The sequence below is a fragment of the Scyliorhinus canicula genome, chromosome 9 (assembly GCF_902713615.1).
Source record: "Scyliorhinus canicula chromosome 9, sScyCan1.1, whole genome shotgun sequence".
Classification (NCBI taxonomy): domain Eukaryota; kingdom Metazoa; phylum Chordata; class Chondrichthyes; order Carcharhiniformes; family Scyliorhinidae; genus Scyliorhinus; species Scyliorhinus canicula.
Genome location: NC_052154.1, coordinates 46,364,635 through 46,386,901, shown reverse-complemented (window position 1 = coordinate 46,386,901; position 22,267 = coordinate 46,364,635). Strand labels below are relative to the sequence as shown.

At 45.7% G+C, this 22,267-nt stretch overlaps 1 protein-coding gene across 1 annotated transcript in view; it reads left to right on the top strand.

The window, feature by feature from the left end:
* The first annotated feature begins 1,648 nt into the window (after positions 1-1,648).
* The window catches only part of dnaja2a (DnaJ heat shock protein family (Hsp40) member A2a), a 44,674-nt gene continuing 24,055 nt past the window's right edge, over positions 1,649-22,267 (top strand). Inside the window, exons 1-5 of the mRNA XM_038806650.1 lie at positions 1,649-1,823; positions 11,983-12,042; positions 13,973-14,196; positions 14,276-14,356; positions 15,797-15,930. Of these exons, the coding sequence (XP_038662578.1) occupies positions 1,746-1,823; positions 11,983-12,042; positions 13,973-14,196; positions 14,276-14,356; positions 15,797-15,930 (577 nt within the window). The 5' untranslated portion in view covers positions 1,649-1,745. The remainder of the gene's footprint in view (positions 1,824-11,982; positions 12,043-13,972; positions 14,197-14,275; positions 14,357-15,796; positions 15,931-22,267) is intronic.

The following is a 22,267-nucleotide window of genomic DNA, read 5'->3' as shown; positions in this document are numbered from 1 at the left end:
CTTTGCCCGCCCCTTCACCCCCCCTCTTTGCCCGCCCCTTCACCCCCCCTCTTTGCCCGCCCCTTCACCCCCCCTCTTTGCCCGCCCCTTCACCCCCCCTCTTTGCCCGCCCCTTCACCCCCCCCTCTTTGCCCGCCCCTTCACCCCCCCTCTTTGCCCGCCCCTTCACCCCCCCCTCTTTGCCCGCCCCTTCACCCCCCCTCTTTGCCCGCCCCTTCACCCCCCCCTCTTTGCCCGCCCCTTCACCCCCCCCTCTTTGCCCGCCCCTTCACCCCCCCTCTTTGCCCGCCCCTTCACCCCCCCTCTTTGCCCGCCCCTTCACCCCCCCTCTTTGCCCGCCCCTTCACCCCCCCTCTTTGCCCGCCCCTTCACCCCCCCTCTTTGCCCGCCCCTTCACCCCCCCCTCTTTGCCCGCCCCTTCACCCCCCCCTCTTTGCCCGCCCCTTCACCCCCCCTCTTTGCCCGCCCCTTCACCCCCCCCTCTTTGCCCGCCCCTTCACCCCCCCTCTTGCCCGCCCCTTCACCCCCCCTCTTTGCCCGCCCCTTCACCCCCCCTCTTTGCCCGCCCCTTCACCCCCCCTCTTTGCCCGCCCCTTCACCCCCCCTCTTTGCCCGCCCCTTCACCCCCCCTCTTTGCCCGCCCCTTCACCCCCCCTCTTTGCCCGCCCCTTCACCCCCCCTCTTTGCCCGCCCCTTCACCCCCCCTCTTTGCCCGCCCCTTCACCCCCCCTCTTTGCCCGCCCCTTCACCCCCCCTCTTTGCCCGCCCCTTCACCCCCCTCTTTGCCCGCCCCTTCACCCCCCTCTTTGCCCGCCCCTTCACCCCCCCTCTTTGCCCGCCCCTTCACCCCCCCTCTTTGCCCGCCCCTTCACCCCCCTCTTTGCCCGCCCCTTCACCCCCCCTCTTTGCCCGCCCCTTCACCCCCCCTCTTTGCCCGCCCCTTCACCCCCCCTCTTTGCCCGCCCCTTCACCCCCCCCTCTTTGCCCGCCCCTTCACCCCCCCCTCTTTGCCCGCCCCTTCACCCCCCCCTCTTTGCCCGCCCCTTCACCCCCCCCTCTTTGCCCGCCCCTTCACCCCCCCCTCTTTGCCCGCCCCTTCCCCCCCCCCTCTTTGCCCGCCCCTTCACCCCCCCCTCTTTGCCCGCCCCTTCACCCCCCCTCTTTGCCCGCCCCTTCACCCCCCCTCTTTGCCCGCCCCTTCACCCCCCCTCTTTGCCCGCCCCTTCACCCCCCCCTCTTTGCCCGCCCCTTCACCCCCCCCTCTTTGCCCGCCCCTTCACCCCCCCCTCTTTGCCCGCCCCTTCACCCCCCCCTCTTTGCCCGCCCCTTCACCCCCCCCTCTTTCCCCGCCCCTTCACCCCCCCCTCTTTGCCCGCCCCTTCCCCCCCCCCTCTTTGCCCGCCCCTTCCCCCCCCCCTCTTTGCCCGCCCCTTCACCCCCCCCTCTTTGCCCGCCCCTTCACCCCCCCTCTTTGCCCGCCCCTTCACCCCCCCCTCTTTGCCCGCCCCTTCACCCCCCCTCTTTGCCCGCCCCTTCACCCCCCCCTCTTTGCCCGCACCCCCCCTCTTTGCCCGCACCCTCCGCATGATGCCCTCATTCCGTCCTTCCCTCGCTCCGCCCCTCCTCCGCTTCGACTAGCAGTGACGTCAGTACGCTGTATGTGAGGCCGGGGTTTGACGTCATTTCCGGAGCTTGCCAGCCTGCGGCCGGTGCTCGAGCTTGTTCCTCTGTCTTTCTCAGTCACAATGGCGTCTGTAGCCGACACAAAGCTGTACGATATCCTCGGAGTCAGCTCCGGAGCCACCGAGAACGAACTTAAGAAGGTCAGTAGCGGCCCTGGCGACGCCAGACAGTAAGGAAGGAACACGAATTCCCTCCGACGGCTCGATGACCCGCCTGGTTTCTGCTGAGCGGGGGCTGTCGGCAAAAAAACCTAACTGGAGGCCTGACCGGCTAGGCCGCTGCAGAGGCCCTGGAGAGATGGGGGCGGGTCGCAGGGGACAGCGCTGGCGAGCTGGCCGCTTTCATCTTTCGGTTTTGTTTGTATGATATAAGCGGCAATGGGCTGCCTGCCACTTTGGGGAAAGAGGTGTGTTTGCCGGTTTCCGCTGTCACCGGCTTTCGCTCTCCCTCCGCCCCTTCCAGTAAGCGGTGCGGATTGAGAAACACCCGGGGGCGCCTCATTGACTGAGACCGCGGCACCATTTTGTGTCAGCCCCCCCCCCCCCCGGCCGCAGCCGCAGCGCCGGGGGGGGGGGGGGGGGGGGTGCAACTTGTCAGCAGGCAGGCGACGGCGGAAACGTTTGACATGCTGTTATAAATTTAGCTGGGTTGTGATCTGGGAAGGTATCACTGTCAGTGTATTGCGTCGCGTCCGGAGAGTTCGAGCACCTAACAAGTGTAGGTAGGCAGGCAGCTCGGAAGAATTGCATTGCTGCAAGGTGGCCACAATCTGAAAAAAAGAGGGAATTGAACACTTTAAGTCGTCTGTCAGTGACAACATTATTGACGAATGATTATACAAGATGAATCGTATACCATACATATTCTGCTGTGGTGGGACTGTGCCTCAGTCAGTTTGTTCCTTTCACGTTACAAAGTCAGTTCCTCCACATAATGATAGCTTGTGTTGCATGCTGTTGGGTGACGAAGTGTTGCAGATTGCAAGGTGGAGGGGGCATATAGATTATTGTCTCCATACCTCCAAATTTATGGAATTGCAGCCTATTATGCTTCTCACTTTTTTCAAGTGTGACAGATGCTCAGTGTTTTGTACCTTGCTCAGGAGCTCCAATAATCATTTACAGACTACTGAACTGAGCGGACACTGGTTGTATGAAAACCACATGGACTACAGCCGCCTTGAGGGCAGTTAGGGATGGGGAATAAATGCTGACCTAGCCAGTGACGTCGACATCCCATCAATGAATTAAAAAATGTGTGTGTGTGTGTATATATATATAAATATATATATATATATCTAAATAAAGGGAAATTGAGGTTCAGTTCTGAACTACTTGATCTGTGGGGTTGCTAATTTTATTCTTGGGGCCTGAATTTAGGAAATGGGGAAAGTGTTATTACTGACTGATTTCTGGTGACCTGGTCTGGTTTGAGAAGCCGATGAGACTTGTTGTGCCTCTGCGGTCATAATCAGTTGACATTTGCTGTCCATGTTCTTTAAAAAAACATCTAAGTGACAAATAACATTATTGATGAATGATTATACAAGATAAGAGTAGAAATAGAAAGAAGTTGAACCGTGATGTCACAGCCTGCAGGTAAGTGATTGGCTGGTGACTGGAAAGTAGTTTTTCTTCTCCCTGAGCTGCTCTCGTGCGGGACGCAGTGCTTGCTGAGTGAGTGCTTGCTGAGAAGGGGAGTCAATTTTTAAAAAACTTACTGTTGGGAGTTTCCAGCTGAATCTGATCGGAGTGAGGACAGAGTGACTGCTGGGTAAGTGGTAAAGATTTTAATTGATTGCGCGGGCCCATAACAGCTGATTGCTGTTCTCGTACGGGGCGCAGTGGTTGCTGGTTAAGTGTTTTATTTTTACCTGTATTTAAGTTGGGTGGTTCCTAAACCTTAGACAATACACTTATAGTGTCCCCCGCCCTTCCACCTCCTCTAACCTAAGGGGTAGAGTGAATAACAGGTAAGCTCTTTCTTTTTCTTGTTTTATCTGGAGGGGATGGCAGGGAAGGCAGTGCAATGTTCCTCCTGCAGAATGTTTGAGTCCTTGCTGATTTCACCTGTGGGAAGTGCACCCATCTCCAGCACCTCAGAAACCGCGTTAGGGAACTGGAGCTGGATGAACTTTGGATCATTCGGGAGGCAGAGGCGGTCATAGTAACTTCAGGGATGTAGTTACTCCGAAGAATCAAGATAGATGGGTGCCGGTGAGAGGGGCTGGGAGGAAGCAGTCAGTGCAAGGATCCTCTGTGGTAGTTCCCCTCAGTAACAAGTATACCGCTTTGGATACTGTTGAGGGGGACGACCTACCAGGGATAAGCCACAGTGAACGGATCTCCAGCACTGAGTCTGTCCCTGTGACACAGGAGGGAGAGCAGGAGAGCAATAGTTATTGGGGACTCGATAGTTAGCGGGGCAGATAGACGGTTCTGTGGCAATGAAAGAGACTCACGGATGGTAAGTTGCCTCCCGGGTGCCAGGGTCCGTGATGTCTCAGACCTTGTTATCAGAATCCTTAAGGGGGAGGGGGAACAGCCATAAGTCGTGGTACACATCGGTACCAACGACATAGGTAAGAGAAGGGGCAGGGAGTTAAAGCAGGAATTTAGGGAGCTAGGATGGAAGCTGAGAGCCAGGACAAACCATGTTGTCACCTCTGGTTTGTTGCCGGTGCCACGTGCTAGCGAGGTGAGGAACAGGGAGAGAGTGCAGATAAACACATGGCTGCAGGGATGGTGTAGGAGGGAGGGTTTCAGTTACATGGATAATTGGAGCACATTCTGGGGAAGGTGGGACCTGTACAGACAGGACGGTTTGCACCTGAACCAGAGGGGCACCAATATCCTGGGAGGGAAATTTGCTCCGGCTCTTCAGGGGGTGGGGGGGGGGTTTAAAATAATTTGTCAGGGGGGTGGGAAAACGAGCTGTAGTCAGTGTTGAGAGTTGTGAGGTACTGAGGAAGGTAGCAAGGTCGCAGGAGTGTACCGGCAGACAGAAAGGTGGGTTGAAGTGTGTCTACTTCGGTGCAAGGAGGATCCGGAATAAGGTAATATGGGCCGAAGTTAGAAATAGGAAAGGAGCGGTCACGTTATTAGGCGTTTTCTATAGGCCCCCAAATAGTATTAGAGATGGGGAGGAAGAAATTGCAAAACAGAATATGGCTAGATGTGGAGGTCTCAGGGTAGTTGTCATGGGTGACTTTAACTTTCCAAATATTGATTGGAACCTCTATAGGTTGAACAGTTCGGATGGGGCAGATTTTTGGACAGTGTGTGCCGGAGGGTTTCCTGACACAATATGTGGATAGGCCGACAAGAGAGGAGGGGGGGGGGGTTTGGTACTGGGTAATGAACCGGGCCAAGTGTTAGATTTGTTTGTGGGAGAGCACTTTGGAGATAGTGACCACAATTCAGTGTCTTTCACTATTGCAATGGAGAGGGATAGGGCCATACGGCAGCGCAATGTTTATAATTGTGGGAGGGGTAATTATGATGCGATTAGGCAAGAATTAGGGAGCATAAGATGGGAACAAAAACTGTCAGGGGAAGGCACAAATGAAAAGTGGAGCTTGTTCAAGGAACAAATACTGCGTGTCCTTGATAGGTATGTCCCTGTCAGACAGGGAGGAAATGGCCGTGTGAGGGAACCATGGTTCACAAAAGAGGTTGAATGTCTTGTCAAGAGGAAAAAGGAAGTGTATGTAAGGATGAGAAAACAAGGTTCAGTTGGGTCGCTTGAGGGTTACAAGATAGCAAGGAATGAGCTAAAAACAAAAGGGCTTAGGAGAGCTATGAGGGGGCATGAGAAGTCCTTGGCGGGTCGGATCAAGGAAAACCCCAAGGCTTTTTACTCTTATTTGAGAAATAAAGAATGACCAGGATGAGGTTAGGGCCGGCCAAGGACAGTAGTGGGAACTTGTGCATGGAGTCAGAAGAAATAGGAGAGGCGTTGAATGAATACTTCAGTGTTCACCAAGGAGAGGGGCCATGTTTTTGAGGATGAGAGTGTGATTCAGGCGGGTAGGCTGGAGGAGGTAGATGTTCTGAGGAAGGATGTATTAGGAATTTTGAAAAACCTTAGTGTCGACAAGCCCCCTGGGCCAGATGGAATATATCCAAGGATTCTTTGGGAGGCAAGGGATGAGATTGCAGAGCCTTTGGCTTTGATCTTTGGGTCCTCACTGTCCACGGGGATAGTGCCAGAGGACTGGAGAGTGGCAAATGTTGTTCCTCTGTTCAAGAAAGGGAGTAGGAATGACCCTGGTAATTATAGGCCGGTTAGCCTTTCTTTGGTGGTCGGTAAGTTAATGGAAAAGGTCCTGAAGGATAGGATTTATGACCATTTGAAAAGATGCAACTTAATCTGGGATAGTCAACACGGATTCGTGAAGGGTAAATCTTGCCTCACAAATTTGATTGAATTCTTTGAGGTGATAACTAAGTCTGTAGATGAAGGAAGAGCAGTTGATGTTGTATACATTGATTTTAGTAAGGCGTTTGATAAGGTTCTCCCATGTCAGCTTATGAAGAAAGTAAGGAGGTGTGGAATAGAGGGAAATTTGGCCAATTGGATAAGTAACTGACTATCACAGACAGAGGGTGGTGGTGGATGGAAAATTTTCAGACTGGAGACCAGTGTACCACAGGGATCAGTGCTGGGTCCTCTGCTATTGGTGATTTTTATCAATGACTTGGAGGAGAGGGCTGAAGGGTGGGTCAGTAAATTTGCTGATGACATCAAGATTGGTGGAGTAGTGGATGAGGTGGAGGGCTGTTGTAGGCTGCAAAGAGACATTGATAGGGTGCAGAGCTGGGCCTAAAAATGGCAGATGGAGTTTAACCCTGATAAGTGCGAGGTGATTCATTTTCGTAGAAATAATTTGAATGTGGATTACAGGGTCAACGGCAGGGTTCTGAGGAATGTGGAGGAAAAGAGAGATCTTGGGGTTCATGTCCACAGATCTCTGAAGGTTGCCACTCAAGTCGATAAAGCCGTGAAGAAGGCTTATACTGTGTTAGTGTTTATTAACAGGGGGCTTGAGTTTAAGAGCCGCGGGATTATGCTGCAACTGTACATGACCCGAGTGAGACCACATTTGGAGTATTGTGTGCAGTTCTGGTCACCTCACTATGGGAAGGATGAGGAAGCATTGGAAAGGGTGCAAAGGAGATTTACCAGGATGCTGCCTGGTTTGCAGGATGGGTCTTGTGAGGAAAGGTTGAGAGAGCTAGGGCTTTTCTCTTTGGAGCGGAGGAGGATGAGAGGTTTATAAGATGATGAGGGGGATAGATAGAGTGGACGTTCAGAGACTATTTCCTCGGGTGGGTGTTGCTGTTACAAGGGGGCATAACTATAAGGTTCAGGGTGTGAGATATAGGAGGGATGTCCGAGGTAGGTTCTTTACTCAGAGTGGTTAGGGTGTGGAATGGACTGCCTACTGTGATAGTGGAATTGGACACCTTAGGAACTTTCAAGCGGTTATTGGACAGGCACATGGAGCACACCTGAATGACAGGGTGTGGGATAGCTTGTCTTGGTTTCGGACAATGCTCGGCACAACATCGAGGGCCGAAGGGCCTGTTCTGTGCTGTACTGTTCTATGTTCTAAAATGTTTTTTTATGTAGGCTAGTGAAGCTGGTGGAACTGTCTTTAAGTGGTGAATTGATACTTTCAATAAGGCTGAAGAAAATAAGGGGAGAAAACTCTATGCTGTAAATTCAAAATATAAATGTTTTGTCTTTTTTGTGAATTGTATTGTGACTTAGAAGTAGAGGGGAAAATGATTTGTCTGAGATTTGACTTCAGGAAAACAAATCTTAAGGTGTTAGATCAATTTCTACTCGTTCCAGAGTGTGATATATAGATGTCCACCAAGTTGATTTCCTTTGTATGTGGAATTTAATGGTTTGACAGAGATTTATTTCAGTCCTTAAACTTCCATTTCCTGATTAGTCTTGTACTGAATGCCTCTATAGTTTTGAAAAATTTGCTGTTGTTTCTTTCCTATGCAAAATCATTTCCACCTTCAATGTATAATGAAAGATCATCTTTTGTCTTTCCAGATCATGTGCAGCCCAATATTATCTAGTTAGATAGGTGGATAATAGGTTAGGTGGATTGGCCATGCTAAATTGCCCTTAGTGTCCACAAAGGTTAGGTGGGGTTACGGGGATAGGGTGAAGGTGTGGGCTTAGAGGGTGCTCTTTCCAAGGGCCGGTGCAGACCCGATGGGCCAAATGGCCTCCTGCACTGTAAATTCTACAATCTGCCAAGCAATTAGGCAGTGTTTTTTTAAAGGGGTGGAAACAATTTATTTAGCATTTCCATGTAACTGAGAAACTGTGCCTCCAATTTAAAATTCTCTTGACATTTAAATTATTTTGAGGCCTTGCTTTTCCATCGTTTTCTGAACTCCCAAGTCTTTAACCCCTCAGAAATCTCTGCCTATCAAGCTTTAACCTTTTGTGCATGACTTTGCATTATTTGTAGCCAGGAAAAGCTAGGATGTATTTATCAAATATAAATTCGGCAAAATTAATATCAATCTTCAGTACAGTTTGTAAGAGCAGCAAAGTTGTGTGGCTTCCCATAAATTTCAGTATCATAGCAACAATAGGAAACAAAGTTAATTCTTGGTAACCATGTTCGTGGAGATAGTTCTGTGATTAAACCAGTTGATAGCACTGTTGTGTTAAATTTCCCTTCAGATAACCTTTTCAAAATGGGGAAATAAGTAATCTGGCCCCCAGTACCCTGCCAGATCTGCGATTATAAATTATAAAAGGATAGACTGACCAGTTTAGCTTGATTTACTGAGCATACAGGTTTACCTTTTATAGTATTTGAAGTTTGGTACCTCTTTACTATATATTTTTTCCCCTTTTGGAGTGATGTGCTGGTTAACAGCATGATTTCATCATAATCTAGCCGTGAGTAAATGAAACACAAAACCAGAAACCTGGGACTTGTCTTCCTTCCGAAATATTTTAACTTTTACAGAGTTGTAGCTGCAGTAGCAAATAGTGGTTCCACAGTACTTACCGTTAAAACTTGTAGGATATTCATGAAGTCTTTGATTTGCTCTCATGTCCCTTGAAATATATTTTGTGCAATCACCAGTACATCAACTATCTTTGCTGTTACTGACTTGAGAATGTGATATTTGATTGAATCATAAAGCAGGAGGCCGTTTGGCCCATTATGTTCGCTGGTTCTGGGTGGCGCAGTGGTTAGCACTGAGGACCCAGGTTCAATCCCGTGTGGAGTTTGCGCATTCTCCCCAAGTCTGAGGGTTTCACTCCCACATCCCAAAGATGTTCAGGATAGGTGGATTGGCCACGCTAAATTCCCCTTAATTGGAAAAATAAATTAGGAACTCCAAGTTTATTTTTAAAAATTGCTTGCTGGCTCTGAGAAAGAGCTTTTGAAAAATGATTTCATGGGTTGCGAGTGTCACTGGTTAGGTCAGCATTTATTGCCTATTTCAAATTGACTTTCAGAAGGTGGTGGTCAGGTGAGCTGCCGCCTTTACCAACTGTCGTCAATCTGGTGCGGGTACACCTACAGTGCTGTTAGGAAAGGGATTTCCAGAATTTTGATCCAGCAGCAGTGAAGGAATAATTATATAGTTCCAAGTCAGAATGGAGTGTAGCTTGGAGGGGGAAACATGCAAATGATATGTTCCCATGTGTCTGCAGCCCTTGTCCTTGTAGGTGGTGGGGTTTTGTGGATTTGGAAGGTGCTGTTGAAGGAGCATTGGTAAGTTCCTGCACTGCATCTTGTATATCTACACATTGTTTCCAGATTGCATGGGTGAATGTAAATGTTAAATGTGCTGCCAAACAAACAGGCTATTCTGTCCTTGATGTTGTGGTGCTTGTCCTGGATGAGTGTTGCTGCTGTTGCACTGATCCTGGAAAAGAGAGTATTCCATCACACTTGTTACTTGTGCCTTGTTGATTGATGGTTTGCAGGCTTTGGGGAGTCAGAAGGTATGTTACTTGCTGAACAGTTCCCATCCTCTGACCTCTGGCTAGGCAAGTTCCGTTTCTGGTTAATAGTGTGCCCCAGGATGTTGTTAGTTGGGTATTTAATAATCATAATGTCATTAGATGTCATGGGGAAATTTAGATTCTTGTTGGAAATGGTCATTGTCTGGCACGTGTGTGGTGTGAATGTTACTTGCCACTTATGGGTCGGTTAGCTCAGTTGGCCGAGCAGCTGGTTTGTGATGTGGAGTGCCACCAACAGCTTGGGTTCAATTGCTGTACTGGCTGAGGTTATCCATGAAGGCCCGCAGTCAACTCCCTCTCAACAGGGGAGAGCACCCTGTGTCATACTCTGGCATTATGGCGACTAGAAAAAAAATCTTGCCACTTCTCAGTCAAAGATTGAAATGGTGTCCACTGCTTTCTGCATGTGGACAAGGACTGCTTCAGTACCTGAGGCATTTTGAATGGTGCTAAATATTATATAATTAATTCCACTCGCTTGCCCCATAGCCTGGCACTTTTTTCCTTCTCAAGAATGCACCTTAATGCATTTGAAAGCCATTGTTGAATTAGCTTCTGCTACTCTTTCAGAGTGTGTTCTAGATCATAACAATGTGCTGTGTTGGGGGAAACACTTTGGTTCTTTTACCATTACTTTAAATTTGTATCCTCTGGTTACTGACTGTTCTGTCACTGGAAACAGTTTCTTCTTATTTACTCTGTATCAAATTTCTCTCTTAAATCTCTCAAATCTCTGTTCTAATGAAAGGTCATTGATCTTCCATATGTGGAATAACTCTTCTGCCGTAACAAAATTGGGAACTTTGCAGGGAGGAATTCAAGGGGGGGGGGGGTTATATTGCTGCTTTGACATTAATAACCAAAAAAGGTGCAGGTACAGTTGTACATCTCTTGTAGGCAGGTGGCATTTAATACATTTGTGTACAGTTGTGCTCTTCGATTGAGGTAGGTGCTGTTTACTTTAATCACAAAATGCAGGCAAGAAATGTGGTTCAAGCTCTATTGGCCCAGATCTTGCAATGATAATGACGATCTATATTCACTGTCATTATTTCACTGAAGCTGACAACTATGGGAGGCTGCACATGTGCAGAATAACCCAAAAATGCAGAAGTTTCTAACGTCCAGTAGGTAAACTGGGGGCTCTCCAGTTCCTGAACCATCAGCGAGTTGGCGAAAACATCTATTTTTGTTCTCGCTGCAAATGCCTTTGAAATAGATTTGACTGGATTTTTGTCTACATATTAGGTTCATAATTACTGTTACACACCCTCGTGCCCTTGAAAAGCTAATTTTATATTTGTGGAATGTCAGAATTTTCTGTTATGCTAATTCCACATTTTATTTTTTAAACTCTTTTAATTCAATTAAATTATTTCACTGTTTGGAAATTTCAATTAAAGGTGAAAGTTGTGTTTTCAAATATTCTAGTTGCTGTTTGAGATAATACTTCAGTATGAATGGCTGCTCGCTTTGCTTACAGGCACCACTGATACTGGTGCCAGATTTAAAGTGCAATCGGGAAAGAGGAAGTCCACGGCTTTCTTCAAAGTCATGTTACGTTGTTGCTGCCTGCAAAGTCCAATCCGTGAGAAGTACTGCCCAGTATGGATCAAAAATACAGACCCTAATGTTCCATCGTTCAATATTTGGTTTGAGGTGCACTTCTGATGAGGTGGCAATTTGGGATGTCTGCTTTGAAGCAAAGAAGAGAAAAGGTTACTGCAGTTACCCCGCCTTATTACTATTTAGCAATCCTCATTTGGGAGGTGCAACTGATTGGATGTTGCTTTAAACGTGATGTCAATTTTAAACTGCCGTGATCTCTCCAGTCAACTGTTGTTCTTAATATAATATCCCGGCATACGCCTTGCCTTTCGAAGTGGCAGATAAAAGGGAAAGAGAGACTACATTAGAGGAGCTTGTAACATAAATTTCGACGATACAGAATATGTATATTAATAGCTACAGATTAATTTGTTTTTGATATTTAAATGTATGGTTGTAATTAACCTTTTTTGCTGTAGTGTGGACCATGACCAGCTCTCTTGGTCTTAACTCGTGTGACAGAATGAAATGTCTCGTTATTTAAATCAATTGGTTGTGTAATTTATCATGTTCCCAGAGATATCTAATATCAGGTTTTTCCACTCTGACTAATTTTACATTCACTGAACAGACAGTATAATTATTTTTAAAACTTCCATATGTGGCATGTACACCAGCTGAACTTTTTTGACATTTTGTCTGATCAATAATGTATTTGTTTTTCTTAAGGCATACCGTAAATTGGCTAAAGAATACCATCCGGATAAAAATCCAAATGCTGGAGATAAGGTATAAATGAAGAATCCTTTTGTACTTTTTACTTGATGGCGTTACACCTGAATTGAGCAATTTTGAAATGAGTGGATCACCAATGGGCTTGGGCTCACTTATTTCTAAGTTAGCATCAGTGACAGATGTGATGTGCAACTCTATGTTCAGACACTGTTTTTGAAATGCTAATCCAATTCGAAATGGTTAGGAACATGCAATTTGACGTAGTTAGCCCATCAAAATTTCTAAAGGTAGTGATAGTGCTGCTATACTTGAAATTTTAAGATAGCAATGAAGATACTTTGGAACACATTTGCCTTCCTCTCATGAAAGTGTAACTCCATATACGTAGATTTGATTCCATCATTAGCATGAATCATGTTAGATTATTATACTGTGGAGGGCATTCCACACTTTCACTTCCAGTGGGAGTCTAGAAATGTTGTTTAGCAACATCATACATAAGACGTTCCTCAAATTCAAATAGGTGGCTGAATGATTGGGGAATATTAACAATTCCACCCCAGAAACCAATTGACATGTAGTGTTTCCTGAAAAACTAGTTGACAGTTGATCTATTGAATCCGTTGACAGATTTTCAAGAAATGACTTGATTGCTACTGCTATCAAGTAATTCGGGGATGATATTAAGAACTGGATTAACCGTTTGAGTCAGTCATTGCATATAAGATACTTGAATGAGACCATGGATTGTTCCTTAATGTTCAGAGGAGCATTCTTTTATGGAGTGGTTGGCTTGTAGGCCACAGAATGGCAACAAAATATACAGAAGATGCAGTTTTTGAATCTATAGCAAAGGTGACTATTGGGAATATCAAATTTTATTGTGTTACTTGACTGTTCCCATATTACTAAGCAAACATACCTCCTATTAGGCCCAAGGATCGTGAATCAGATATTTGTCATAGATTGACTTTGGACTGCAAAGTTGGGTATTTTCTTTGTGAGAGGTTTGTAATATATACTTTGCATTCTGTGTGCAAGGGATCTAATGTAAACAATATTTTTTATGGTAATGTCAGGCCTTGGGCCAATCACCAGATGCCTTACAATCTGACAAATGTTGCTACTGCCACACCGAGATATTTATTAAGGGACACTATCTTGCAGGTCTATTGAGATACTTCATTGGTAGGTCAATAAGACACTAGTGGAATAATGGGCTGGATTCTCCGCAGCACCGCGCCAAAATCACGGTTGGCACGGGGACGGAGAATCTACTTCCATGCCAAAATCTGGCCCCGTCGGTCCGCTGACTCTCTGGGACCCAAGAATCTGCGTTTTCACAAATTACTCCGCATGGCTGGGATGCCATGCCAGAGGCTGTCCAGCAATCCCCCAACTGGCAGAGTTCCTGACAGTGTGGAACTAACATGCTATGGCCGTTCAGGGACTCTCGCGTGGCGGCTGTGGACTCAAACTTTCTTCAGGAATCTTCGGAGTGCAACGTCGGCATGGGGACATAGCCCCATTTTTGGAGAATCCAGCCACATGCTTATTTTGTTTTTAAAAATTTCTTGGCCACGTTGCTGAAATTTTATGTACAACTTTGTCCTTTTACTAGATCACTTTCATGGCCAGAGTTAACCTATATGTATTGTAAAACCAAGTTGTTTTCAGTTGGAGAATAGTTTATGGCCTCCTGCACTGTAGGGATTCTATGATTCTATCTTTGGAACAAACCTTCAGTGAACTGATCATTTCCTGATGGGGCAGGGGTTATGTAGGAAAGCTGAGAGTTGTTAAAATTGAATCTTTGATGTATGATGGTTTCATGTTAAATATGCCCATTTGTACCATATCTGGTTAACTATTTTGAATGGTGAAATCTAGCTTCAAATACTGAATGGCTAACTCAAATAATGTTTTTATGGATTGATTGTTGAGATTGGAGGATACTCAAACTTACTGTTCTTTTTGTTTGCAGTTTAAAGAAATAAGTTTTGCATATGAAGTTTTATCAAATCCAGAGAAGCGTGAACTTTATGATCGGTATGGTGAACAAGGCCTGCGAGAAAGTGGTGGTGTTGGAAGTGGCATGGATGATATCTTTTCTCATATCTTTGGTGGGGGTCTCTTTGGATTCATGGGTGGTCAGACGAGAAACCGCAACAGCAGACGAAGAGGAGAGGATATGGTGCATCCCCTTAAGTAAGTATACTTCTAATTTAAAAAGCTTATTTTGGCATATCAATTGCCATGTTAATATTTTGTCTTCTAAATTCAACAGGGTATCTTTAGAAGACTTGTATAATGCAAAGACAACCAAGCTGCAACTAAGCAAAAATGTCCTGTGTAGTGCATGTAATGGGTAAGTTGTGCTGAATTAAAACTGCATGAATGATTTGATTGAGTTGAATTTTAAACCATGAAGTACAGAACTGCATGTTGAACATGTTTACCAAGTACCTGTACTTCCAAAGTCCACAATCCAGTGAAGCAAGACTTTAAAAATATAATTTATGTAAGGTTTTCCTACTTAACATCTATGAGATGAATGACTCATCAGTGCTAGAGGGTGATGCAATATCAAAGAGCTTTGTGGTATTCAATCGTTACCATATGGAGAAGTGGATAGATTCTTGACCGATCTTAAATTTAATATCAAATACGAGTGGAGTTTGAATCATTGCTTCTCCTTTAAGCTCTGATTATTGTTTTGGAAAATTTACAAAAGGAACTGGACTCAATTAGTTCTGCTTAAAATGCCTTGATTGTTTCTAAGCAGAATGACCAGTGTTTTCCTCTTGCCCTCTCCCCAAGTATTCGGCGCTCCAGTGAAGGCAATTATTCATATTAAAGTACGGTTCAAGGGTGGTAACTCTGATGCCTGGTATAAGTGACCATTCATTGAATGATGGCAGGCTAAGTAACCATAGATTACATTATAGGGGAGCCTGATGCTGACCTCATGGCATCCATAGCTTAATTTGTAGGATAGTGATTTCAGATAGGATCTCCTTTAAACATAATAATGTAGTTGACCACTAAATATATATTTTTCTTCCAGTAAGAAATAATGAAATGAAATGTTGAAAATTTGTGGCTTTATCATTTTTTGAGTTGTGAGCAGTAATTGCTTTCATTGCTATTATTTCTTCAATCACTGAATTATACATCAGTTCATAGAAACCCTACAGTGCAGAAGGAGACCATTTGGCCCATCGAGTCTTTACCAACCCTGCGAAAGAGCACCCTGTCTAGGCCCCATCCCCCACCCTATCCCCCGTAACCCAACCTGACCTTTGGACACTCAGGCAATTTAGCATGGCCAATCCACCTAACCTGCACATCTTGGTGCTGTGGGGTGAAACCGCAGCACCTGGGGAAACCTGCGCAGACAAGGGGAGAACGTGCAAACTCCAGACAGTCAGCCAAGATCTGAATTAAACCCAGGTTCCTGGCACTGAGGCAGCAGTACTAACCACTGTGCCACCAAGTTGTATTTTTTGCATGTTTTCTTGGTTCATCTGTGTTGCTTTAACTTTTTTTTCTGAAGTTAACCTTGAATAAGTGTAGCTATAACCTTTGTTCTATAATAATCATTTCTTGTGATTAACTTTAACTGGGAGAAAATCCTATATTCAGATGTCTTTTTGGTTCAACCAAAATTTTTCTCTAAATACTGGCATTGTTTTAAAAAAATTTCAATTAAGTGCCAGAGTCCTTATTCATCTCAGCAGTTGTTCTCATCACACATGTTTACAAGCAATCATTTGTTGAAACACTAAACGTTTATTTTTAAACACAGCCAGGGTGGCAAGGCAGGAGCTGTTCAGAAGTGCACTGCTTGCAGGGGACGAGGTGTAAGGATTATGATTAGACAGTTGGCGCCAGGAATGGTTCAGCAGATGCAGTCTGTGTGTTCTGATTGTAATGGAGAAGGTGAGTAAATTCTTTGTGTTTCCATATAATGCATGTTGATTGTGCCATAAGTTGGATTTTTTTCTGTATATTAAGTAGAATTTATTCTTTTGGAATTGAAGCCTACACCAGAGTATTGGGAACAAATTTGGATTTGAAAACCAATGTGCTAAGGATAATGTGAATATGACGAGGTTACATTTACCAATTAATAATCTTTTATTGTCACAAGTCGGCTTACATTAACACTGCAATTAAGTTACTGTGAAAAGCCCCTAGTCGCCACATTCCGGCGCCTGTTTGGGTATGCAAAGGGAGAATTCAGAATTCTCAGCTGGTACGAGAATTGAACGAATATGCTGGCCTCGTTCTGCATCACAGCCGGCTAGCCCACTGAACTAAACCAGCCCTACTTATACAAGGTAAATCCCATATGGACTTGGTCTCCACCGATACTCCAGTGACTGAACATCAGTTTTGTTGCTAAATTGAAATATCTTGTTCACAATTAATGGGAAAAGTAAAATCTAGTGGACAGACTTAACACCCATTTCTAGGGCAGGATTTTCCATTCTGGAGACTTAGTGGGAAATTTTGTGTGATTCCTGCTGACCTGCAGAGTGGGGGAAACGCGTGATCTTCAGCTTTTTGGCTGATTAATTATGTATCAGTAAGGCACATTTTGTGGCAGGTTAGGCCGGAAGCCGCCTGCCCGACTGCTACCTCATGGGGTTGATGGTCCGAGCACCACATTTACAGTGCATCTAGTCGGACATTCGTTGTGGGCCAGAAGCTCTGCTCTAGTCCTTGTGTTCACAACTTGCACTGGAAAAGCTTGCGGATGTGAGCAGCCTAATCGTGGGACTTGAGGGAGTCTCTGCCACTGATCTTTGGTCGTTTCTAGATAAGATACACCCATGATCTGGTCATTGCTCGCCATTGCCAGATTCGTCCATATTCGTCAGCATCTGGCCTTAGAGGTCCTGATGCCTCTTGCTGCTCAGGCCCTTGCTCCTCCTGGCCTGGTGCCAACTGGTGATGGGCCTTCCTTCTCATTTGGCTAAGGGCTTTTACCATGGCAAGTTTGCTGCAGCCAGCACCATCGACCACTCAGTGGCCGTATGAACAAATTTAGGTGAATCAATTTAGTGTGCACCGCCTTTACGTGTTTCCTTCCATCTCCAAGCCAGCAGATCAATGCTAAGCACTTCAACTGTCTCTGTTACTGCGCCCTTCTAGGTAAAGGGCTTGCTGGACAACTATAGATGTGTGTTCCTCTCGTACGTTCATGCATATGGAGGCATTGCTCTTTGATCACGGTTATGAGTCATATGCAAGAAGGCTCACATGGACACTTTTCTGCTGGTCTCCACTACCATTGAGACGTCTATAGAGATACCACTGCATTGGCAGCATAGAAAGTTTAACCCATGATCCCTTGTCAGCCATGACCATTCACTTGGGAGATTGTATGTTTGAAGTTGCGAGTTTGCTGCCGTCCATCAGCTATGCCACAAGGAGGAACCCACCTCCCTTCATCCCTGTCTTGGACAGCAGCCGATGAAAATGGCACAGAATGAACAGTAGATCCACATCTTGCTGGAATGTCCGTTATGAGACCCGTGTGTTGGGAACAAATGTGTTGCATTGTGGCCTTCATATGCGAAGAATGCAACTGAGCATCTTTGGCATCTGGTTGCCTCAATTATTGGTGTGCCTTTAGTCGGCCACTTGTAACCTTAAACTCCACCCACTTCTCTCCCCTTCCCACTTTGAGGATTTACACATATTAGAGCAGCTGTATTGTCAAGTGTAGCCGTGAGAAAATGGTTCATACAACTTTTCAGACATGCTCCACCATCTTCTATCCTCCCTTGTCACCCCCCTCCGCCCATTACCACAATTCACTCAATATCACTATTTTTTCCATTCTGTCGCCCTTGAATCTCGTCCCGTTGCCCTGCACCCTATAACCTGAGAGCTGTCACCTTTTCCTGCCCACACTGACCCTGTTCCCTGCTGTTATCTGAGCCACCCCCTGTCACCCTGCATGATCTGCACAGGTCAGATGCACACCCTAAACTGCCACCCATTGGAATCCCACTTCCCTCTTACTGTGACTGCTCCTTCCTACCACCAGTACACTGAGCTCTCACCCCAGAGCCATAAACTTGACATCACTAACTCTGTCCTCTGAGATGCTCTTGGCCTTCACGAGATAGCTGCTTCCTTTGTCCAGCCTTGGAGCTGACTATGATACAAGCTCCTGAAATCTTGCGGTAATGCTGTTAAAGTGAGGCAAAAGCAGTTTAATACCTCTAAATAATAAATGAAGTACAGCCCGCCGGGTGTACATCACTTAACATGCATTCGCACAACAGACCGTTCTACTATCACTTGGAGGGCAACATAAAGTGAGTTGGCCATTTAATGAGCATTCATGAGATGAAAATGAATGCAAATGTGGTTCCAGATCTGGATCAGGAAACCTAACTCATCTTTAATTCTTCAAAATTGGGAGAATAAAATTCCAAGCTGATTATTCCACCATTAGAAAACTAACTTTTTTTAAATGCCAAACCTAATGCTGCTGCCTGTCACGATTCCTCCCGTAGGTGAAAGCATAACGTTTTGTCGCTGGTTTAGCGAAACTGATCCACTAGTCAGAGGTCAGAAGCTTCTACAAGTGTATGCCCTAGAAAGGAACCATTAGCCCTTCAGCCATTTAACTGCATTATCTTGATTTTGATACTTGTTCCAAATTCATTCGTCATGGATCTAGGTGTCCTTAGCAAGGCTAGCATTTATTCCCCATTCCTAATTCCTTTGAGAAAGTGATGCTGAGTAATGTTCCATGTAAAGTTTTGTTATTGTATATGACCAGTTTTTTCAATATGTGTTGTCTTTAAAAACATGTATGGTATTGAACATGAAACAAGGCCTGTGTGGTATTTTCTAGACTGCTGTGCATGCATGAAGCCTAACTGGAAAGTTGGTGGCGAGGAACGAAGTAGTCTGTAATGTGTTGCTGTTGGGGTGGGAGTTCGAAGATTTTGACCCAGCAATAATGAAGAGTGGTGCTATATTTCCAATCAGAATGTTATCTGACTTGTAGCAGAATTTGGGGTGGTGGTCCCATGTCTTTGTTACCCTTTCCCTTCTAGTTGGTAAAAGTTTGGTATGTGCTCATGGAGAAGCCTTGGAGATACTGTGGTGCATCCTGCGGATGGTCAACACTGCAGTGGTGATGGAAGGAGTGAATGTTTAAGGTGGTGAATAGAGTATTGAATAAGCAGGCTACTTTGTCATAAATTGTGTTTTAAGCTGTGTTCATAGAAGCTAGTGGGGTGTGTTCCATGATCCTGTAGAAAGGCTTTTGAAAGTCAAGTGAATCACTTGTTGCAGAACATCCAATCTTTGATGTACACTTGTAACTGCAGTTTTTATGTGGCTGGTTGAGTTAAGTGGCTCGCTGGGTGATTGTGCAGGATTCAATGCCATTCAGTGTCAAGGTAGTTAGATATTTTAGTTGAAAATTGCACGAATATTGCTTTATGACTTCGCATCCAAAGCCTGAATATTATCCAGGTCATGCTGCATGTGGACTATTTCATTGTCTGAGTAGTGGTAGATAGAACTGAACACCAAAATCATCAGTGAATATTCCCATCTCTGACCTTGATGCGGGAGAGGTCATTGAAATAGTTGAATGTTTTTGCCAATGCTCTCCATTAGCAAGTCTGCCCAGTATTCAAAGATCATCCAAGAAGTTCAAGATAACACATAGGATTTATCTGCTTTACCACAGACCATCGTTGCCTGTTCTACGCTCGCCTCCAGTAATAAGTGCAAAGAACTCATAGATATTTTTTTGAGTTACAAAGATCAAGTCTATCCCTCCGGCTGCATTTGCTGTTTTACTCCCAACAAATTCCCCATCTCCCCATGCCCATTGTTCTGCATCGGTTCCTGATTAAACAATGCCTCTTTTGTAAATTCTCATCCTAATTTTCAAACCCCTTTGTAGCTTCTCCTTATCTCTGTAATCTCCTCCACGCTACAACAAAGGCAAGGTGGCACAGGGGCAGTACAGTGGTCAGTGCTGCCTCACAGCGCCAGGGACCGGGTTCGATTCTGATCCCGGCCGACTGTCTGTGTGGAGTTTGCACGATCTCCCCGGGTCTGCATGGGTTTCCTCTGGGTGCTCTGGTTTCCTCCCACAGCCCAAAAATGTGCAGCTTTGGTGGATTGGCTATGACAAATTGCCCCGATAAGGGGTTGCAAGATGAGGGATGAGACATAGGTTAGGGTACTCTTTCAAAGGGTCGGTGCAGACTCGATGGGCTGAATGGCCTCATTCTGCACTGCAGAGATTCTATAAACCCCACCTCCACAATCGTACCTGTACATTAACTGTGGCCTCTTGAGCATTTTCCATTTTAATTGTTTGTTAGTTGGTGGTCAGGGGCCTGTACCCCGGAATACCCTCCCCCTAAATTTATGTCTCAGATTTTTCCTTAAAACCTACCTTTTTGATCAAGCTTTTGTTCTAATATCTCATGTGTCTTGGGACATTTGATTATGTTGAACGTGCTGTATATTGACTTCAGTTTGACCCATGTGCCTTGATGCCCAATGTGTTGATGGCTAGGCTGTTCCCATACCTCTGGAATTCTATTTTGTCCATGTTTGATTAAAGCTTTAATGAGGCTTCGAGCCAAATTAACTTTCTGGAACCCCAACCAAATGTCGGTGAGCATGTTATCAATGGATAAATGTCACTTGGTAGCTCTGTCAATAACTTCTGTCAATCATCATTTTACTGTTGAGTCGAAGTAGGCTGGTGCTGGACCAATTCGATTTGTCCTGCTGTGTATGGGCAGGGCCTTCCCAAGCAATTTTTCATCTCATCGGATGGATGTCAGTGTTGTAATTGTATTGGAACAGTTTGACTACGGACACTAGTTTTGTAGCAAGTCTTGAGAACTGAAGCTGGGATTACATCAGGCCCAATAGACATTGCTGTATGCAGTGTTTTTCATTTTCACATGGAGTGAATTGATCATTGTGAAGAGGGATAGTAATGAAGCTTTCCCCTGTTACTACTTTTTAAAATTCATTTGCGGGATGTGGGCATCGCTAGCCAGGGTAGTGTTTATTTCGGATCCCTAGTTGCCCTTGAAAAGGTGGTGGTGAGCTGCCTTTTTGAACCACTGCAGTCCCTGATGTGAAGGTACACCAACACACAAAAAGTTCCTGGATTTTGACCCATAGAATTCCTACAGTGCAAAAGGAGGCTATTTGGCCTCTGAAGGAGCGCCCAATCTAGGCCCACCCCTATCCCAGTAACCCTATAACCCCACCTAACCTGCACATGTTTTGGCCAATAACAGGCAATTTAGCATGGCCAATCCACCTAGCCTGTACATCTTTGGACCGTGGGAGGAAACCGGAGCACAAGGAGGAAATCCATTCAGACTCTGGGAGAAAGTGCAAACTCCATGCAGACAGTCACCCAAGGCCAGAATTGAACCCAGGTCCCTGGTGCTGTGAGGCAGCAGTGCTAATCACTGTGTCGCCGTGCAGACCTAGCGACAGTGAAGGAATGGCGACATGTTTCCAGATCAGGATGGTGACTTGAAGGAGAACCTCCAGGTGGGGGTGTTCCCATGTATTTTTGCCCTTGTCCTATTTAGTCACAGGCGTGGTTTTGGACGGTGCTGCCTAAGGTGCCTTGGTATGCATTGTGCAGATGGTACTCACTCCTGCCTCTATGTAGGTGGTGGAGGGATTGAATGTTTGTGGAAGGGTTACCAATCAGGAAGGCTGCTTTGTCCTGGATGGTGTTGAGCTTCTTCAGTGTTGGAGCTGCATTCATCCAGGCAAGGGAAGAGTATTCCATCACAGCTCTGACTTGTGCCTTGTAGATGGTGGACAGGCTTTGAGGAGTCAGGAGGTGAGTTACACGTTGCAGGATTCCTAGCATCTGAGCTGCACTTGTAACCACCACATTTTCATAGTTGGCCCAGTCCAGTTCAGTTTCTGGGCAATGGTAAGTCCCAGAATGTTGATAGTGGAAGATTCAGCTATGTAAATGCCATTGAATGTCATGGGGCAATGGTTAGATCCCTCTTGCTGGAGATGGTTGTTGCCTGGCACTTGTGTGGCGTGAATGGATATTGTCCAGGTCTTGCCACATTTGGATATGAATTGCTTCAATATCTGAGGCGCCTTGAATCATGCTGAACGTTGTGCAGTCATCAACAAACATACCCACTTCTGACCTTATGATGGAAGGAAGGTCAGTGATGAAGCAGCTAAAGATGGTTGGGCCTAGGACACTGTCTTGAGGACCTCC